A 6164-nucleotide genomic window follows, 5' to 3' on the forward strand; every position below is an offset into this window, starting at 1 on the left:
GAATGTCAAATCTGTAAAAATACACAAACTGAAATACGAGACTCGCTCCTCACTCGGCCTCCACGCGTGTTTGTATGCATAGAACTTTGTCCATCTTTCCCCCTGCCCCATAGTAGAATATTATACACACTTATCTATACCACTTTCCTCATCTCAAGTATATTTTAGAGGACATGCTTTACAAATAAGTTTGGTCTCCTTTTTGAAAATTGCCAATAATTCCATTATATTGATGCGCTTAATAAGATTTTGACCCAATTCTGAGAAAGCACATTTTAGAAATTCCATTCTTTTGCTATTACAAACAATGCTGAAATTAATATAAATACTCCATTTCCATTGGAATATATAATTTCTCTCTCTCTCTCTTTCACACACACACACACACACACACACACACACACACACACATATATACATACACACTTATGTACCAATGACAAACAAATTCTTGAAAGTGGAACTACAAAGTCACAAGGTATGTACCTTTAAATTTTTATGTATCATACCAAGGCATAAAGAAAAAAAGCTTCAATGAATACCCATACACTAAAAAGTAGTTTAGATGAAGAACATCAAACGATCGCTAAGGCCCCTCTCTGTTTATCCATCAAAAGAAAAGACATCTGGACTTCTTGTATATATCATTCCCTTCCATTTCTTTATAGGTTGACCATATATTTTTGTCCTTAAAAATATATATGTTGTTCAGTCAAACATATTTCTGAAATATGTAATTTTGAAATTGAGTTGCCTATGTTCCTTTCTTTTTCAATCAACATTTGTTCAGAAGATACCTATATTGTTGTATGTAGTTGTATGCCATTAATTTTTACTATTTTATGAATATATAATTTATTTATCCATTAAATAGTGAATTAAATTTAAATCGGCTCATGATTTTTATATTATAAACAATGTTACACAAAATATTATACATGGTGTATATCTGCGAAAACTTTCTTCCAGGGGTAAGAACCATGCACTGAATTTCTAGACCACAGGACATGTGCATTTTCGACTCAATGGCATCATGCCAAATATCTTCTGAAGGAGCTGTGCCGACCCACGCGCCACCGCGGGCCAGTTCCCACGCTGGTCTCCTCACCACTCGGTCTCTGACGGACTTTACTGTCTGACCATCTGGAGAGTGAGAGCTACACTTCATTGTGTTTTCCTCTGCATTTCCTTGAAAGTGAACGAGACGGAGGCATGTGTTTATGTGTTAATAGCCATCTGGGTTTACCACTGTGTGACGTGGCCATTCAAGTCTTCTACTCAGTTCTCCAGTGGGTTGTGTCGAAGTCCCGAGATCACTTCCTAGAATAGGGCTCACAGGAATCAGCATACAGGGGGAATCATGGCTGAAACTGATTACAGCCATACAGTAAGGATACAGAGCTGGCTCAGAAGGGGAAAGATGAGGAGTCTCGAGGAACCACATGCAGGCTTCCTTATGCTCGCTCCCTCCTGGCAGGGATCCTCATACAGAACGCTGGTCCTCAAGCAACAGGAACAGAGCGTGTGTGTGAGTTTCTGGCCAGGGAAACCCATGCCAACTCATTGTCCAAGGTTTTATTGGGGAGTAGTCAAATGGGCACTCCCTGCCTGACACGTAGAAAAATTCAAGGCCTCTACGAAAAAGGAAGTGACCAGTGGAAACCACACCATTTGAGCAAACAGGGCGACGAATCCTGTCTTATCAGTTAGAGACTATGGAAACACTTCTCAAGTCTAGCTCCCAGGCCTGACCCAGGGCAAGCCTCGCAGCATCCCTTAGTTTCTAAAGAGAGCAGCCTCAGGCCGTCCACGTTAACCTTTCTCTGCAATTGATCTGCTCACTGTTTTAAAAGATTCTTTATCATTCTGGGTCCTCGTTCCTCTTTTAATCATGAGGACTTGAAATACTTTCTGCTGTTCTGTGGTCTGCCTTTTCCTTCCCTTATGGTGTCTGTGTATAAACGAAACATGCTTATTTTCAGTCAAGTGAACTCACGGTTTTCCTTGTGCTTGGTGATTCTGTCAAAATTATCTGCCAAAGTTTGATAGTTTAGCCTTTCCTATTTAAGATTTTTGATCCATCTCAAATTGATCTTTCATATGAGGTGAGGTGAAAGTAAGACTTTCTCCATTTGTTGTCATATTTAGTCACGAGCAGGGAAATCTGGGTTTTCAGCTCAGCTGGTTGGATAATGCCGTCCCACCGTAATGACTGCAATCAAATGCATTTATATAAAATGCCACAATGTAAAGTAGGCACTCAGGCGTCACTTCACTCCTCATCCTGTCTTTTTCCATCGCCACCTCCTCATACTATCATTGCCATACTTTAATTCACATGTAGAATACAAGTCAATCGAATCAGGAAATAGAACCTACATTCAAAGTCTCGTGGTGAAGGTAGACTCAAGATATCAACATAGTGCCTGCGCTCTAGCTGCAGTACTCCTAGTTTGGTAGGGTAACGATGCCTATCTCACAAAGCTCTTACAGATTCATGGCTACAAAAACATGTCTTATAAAAGTCAAAAACGCGATTCAGATACAATTTTATATTTTTGTCATCACTGCCAGGATATACGTAGAAGGCAAAATGTTCGTTTGTTTTCCTGATTTCCAGCACATCTAACCCAAAGTGATGGTGCGGGTAATGGAAAGTTAAGCAAAAGTATTGGCAAATTATTATATCAAAAACTTCTGACAGAAGCCTAGGGGTAATCCTTGCTCCAAAAAAACCCTCTACTTTCCCTTTTAATCAAAGACAGACATTAATAACAATAAAAAAATAAGCCCTAGAATTACTCTTTAATGTAAGTCATCTTCTTTCAACAATCTTCTCTTCTTTACTACAGCGTTTTAACACTCAAAGACAATGACCAGAACTTCGCCGTGAGTATGGCTATGAGATGGATAAGAGGCTTTCATCATCTGTCTGATGTTTTAACAAGGTATTAAGCTACTAGCCGACTGAGGCCAATGCCCAGTTTCTAACTCTTTATAATATTTTGAAACAGATGGTAACATTTTACTTTGTTGTTTCTTAATATTTGTCTTTTGATTCAACTGTAAGCTTCTTTTGGTGTAAATATTTTCTTTCATGCCTTAGCTGTTTGATCACTTTATTTTTCCTGGCTAATGTTCTACATTTTGCTCTTTGATACCTTCTGGTAAGACCCTTTTGGTATCAGATTTCAAAGTACGCCAGACCAAATGGTAACAGCACACAATACCTATTTGATCCAACTATTTTAAATTCAAGTGCAGTTCTTCAAAATCTTTGATATTCTTTAAGAAGAATCACCTCCTTTCTTCCTTTCTTTTATTCATCACTAAAACCTAAAGTACTTTAAAATAAAAATAAAAAACAAAGTCATTTCTGCTTGAATGGGTTGAATATCCCATAGCAAAAATGCTTGGGACCAGAAGTGTTTCAGACTTTAGAATATTGCATATGCGTAGTGAGATATCTCGGAGATGAACCCCAGCCAAAGCACTCGATTCATTTATGTTTCATGCACATATTACACACGTAGCCTGAAGGTGGCTTCATACAGTGTTTTTCTAGTTGCATCATGTGGCACTCAAAAAAGTTCAGATTTTGGATTTTCAGAACTGGGACGCTCAACTTGTATAATGTTATTTGATTTATTTCTTACATGAATTCATTTTTTTTTTTTTTTGGAGAGGTTTTTGCTATAGGGCGCGTGCGCTTGCCAGACAGACAGAGAGACAGAAAGCGAGAAATCACCCCCCAGGGGGGATGGTCACGCCGCAATCCCTTCTCCTCCATTCTCCTCTCGGGATCTTGGGCACGCACGCACACACGCCCGGCGTGAGTTTTAAGCCACCGGGTCCGGGACACGAACCGCGGTCGACTACGTGGGAGTCCAGCGACATAGCCATTACGCTAACTGCTGGTTCCCTTACATGAATTCATTTTGACACAAAGGAGAAGCAGCAGAAATCATATTTACCATGGCTCTTTAAAAGTCACGTCAAAAGGCAATTATCACAAATGACAAAAAAGCTGGAGCTTGACTAAGAACTTACTATATCTAAAAGGAGATTTGGAAACAAACAAGAAATTGTAAACTATTAGGTCATTGGGAAAGTCACAATGCATTTTTGCATTGAAAAACATTGGAAAATATGTCACGACTTTTCCGACGACCCAATATCTTAACGAATATCATTCTCATGCTGATGAAGAGAATTGTCTATTGCCTACAAGTTTCTGATATGCAAAGCTATAAGATGATTAATTTATGCACCTTAATAAGTAGGCCATAAAAACAGAAAAATTTCCCATTTAATAATGAGCCTCTCAAAAAGAGAAACCTTTCTTACTCATTTTTGTATGTTCAATAGGAAGACTCAATAAATATTCCCTCACTGAATACATTCCAAGATTATTAGGTATACCTTAACTAATGAAAATTTTACACAAGAAACCCATAACCTGTTATAAAGATGAAAGGGCAATTAATAATGAGGCTTTTTATTTTATTTTTATTTATTTATTTTTAATTCCCAGAGACAGAGAGAGAAAAAGGAAACACCCCACAAGGAAACGTGGTCCCTTCTCCACTTCTCCAGCTCGTCAAGATTTTGGCCAAGCACGCACACACAGCTGTATGTTCTTTAACCCACAAGGGCTGGGATTCGAACCATGGTCACTCATGTGGGATCTGGCTCCCTTAAACCACTAGGCATGGGCTCAGTCCTATAAAAAGTCTGATCACGTTTTTAAACAACGCTTTGATTCAGAAGCACGCTCTCTGACCCCATTCACAACTCACAGTAATGGTACGCTAAACTGACTTCAGCAAGCCCAAAGGCCAAAACCACAAATGGATACCAATAAAAACAACCAAAATACAATGAAAACATACGAGTAAGTTCTCTGGGTTAGATAGCAATATTGTATTAATTCTAATTTCCACTTTTGATAATGGTTCTTGAAGTTAAGTAAGAAAACTTTATTTTAAAAAATACAAATTGAAGTATTTAGGAGTAAAGGACAACTACGTGTGCTAATTACAGTTACAGGATTCAGAAAAAAATACACACATATACACAAAATCACAGAGAAAAAAGAGATAAAGCAGATACAGGTAATATGAAGAAGAGCATATAGAAATTCTTTCTACTATTTTAGTAACTTCTATGTTCCTCCAATGCTATCAATTTAAATAGCCAGAAAAGAGAAGAATTACATCATAAAAATGTTTGAAAGCAGCCACACCACAAATAAAACAAAAACCTTTACCAAAAGCATCTACCTAGAGTACAGTATAAAATGAAACTCTGCTCCTTTCTTGGAGGGGAACACACATCTGGAATTCTGTATCGATAGTGATTAAATAAACATCTCCGAAATTATAAAACAAAACAGAATTCCAGGCATGGAATTATGCCATTACTTCCGATATCCACAATGACTCAGCTTGAGTCTTAATATGCAATTACATCTTAGAGAATGGTGAACTAAACATCGCACATGAAAGTGAAGATAACACGAGAGCAATGCTTTCCAGTCCGCTGACGCATAAACACCATTAACTGAGAACCTGGTCAGCCTTCTTGCCTCACACTGATTGAATTCTGAATGAAATACAGCTAATTCGGAGGAACCATGCGGTACAGAACGTCTACAGACTCCGAGCATCGGCCAATGCGATGAAAGATCCACGTTGGGGACCTAGAGGACACCGGGCAAACTCAGTGTCTAGTGTTTATATTATAAAGTGTATGAAAACTCAAGATGTACCAGTAAGCAAAAGCTGTTTTCATGTCAAAAAGCAGTATCAAAAATGACGAACAAAATACATGTTACCACAGACAACAAAATTTAAGAAACAGAAGAAAGCACGTCCTTACCCTATTGGGAAGTCAACATCGTCGCCATGAGCCGTCATGTGATAGAGCCCAAATTTAGCCAGTTTGACGTGTCCCTATAGTAATAAAGAGAAAACTCACTGTGGAATATTTTAATGACACTGTCAAGGAAAATTCTCACTATATGTTTTACAAGTTAGGCAACCGTGACATAATCCTATGCATTCTTTTATCAAAATACCACTACATAAGATTTTATAAAATAACCGTAATTTTATCCCAAACCATATACCAAGAGTCTGTCTGCTTTGTACTTACTATATATA

The 6164-nt window shown here is 38.1% G+C and overlaps 1 protein-coding gene across 6 annotated transcripts in view; it reads right to left on the reverse strand.

Annotated features, from left to right (window-relative positions):
* Positions 1-6164, reverse strand: part of TBCK (TBC1 domain containing kinase) — a 109012-nt gene that overhangs the window by 64181 nt on the left and 38667 nt on the right. For all 6 annotated transcript variants that reach the window (XM_027772926.1, XM_027772927.1, XM_006151164.3 and 3 more), the window contains exon 5: positions 5881-5954. In XM_027772926.1, the coding sequence (XP_027628727.1) occupies positions 5881-5954 (74 nt within the window). The remainder of the gene's footprint in view (positions 1-5880; positions 5955-6164) is intronic.

The sequence above is a fragment of the Tupaia chinensis genome, unplaced genomic scaffold (genome assembly GCF_000334495.1).
Source record: "Tupaia chinensis unplaced genomic scaffold, TupChi_1.0 Scaffold000315_1, whole genome shotgun sequence".
Lineage (NCBI taxonomy): Eukaryota > Metazoa > Chordata > Mammalia > Scandentia > Tupaiidae > Tupaia > Tupaia belangeri.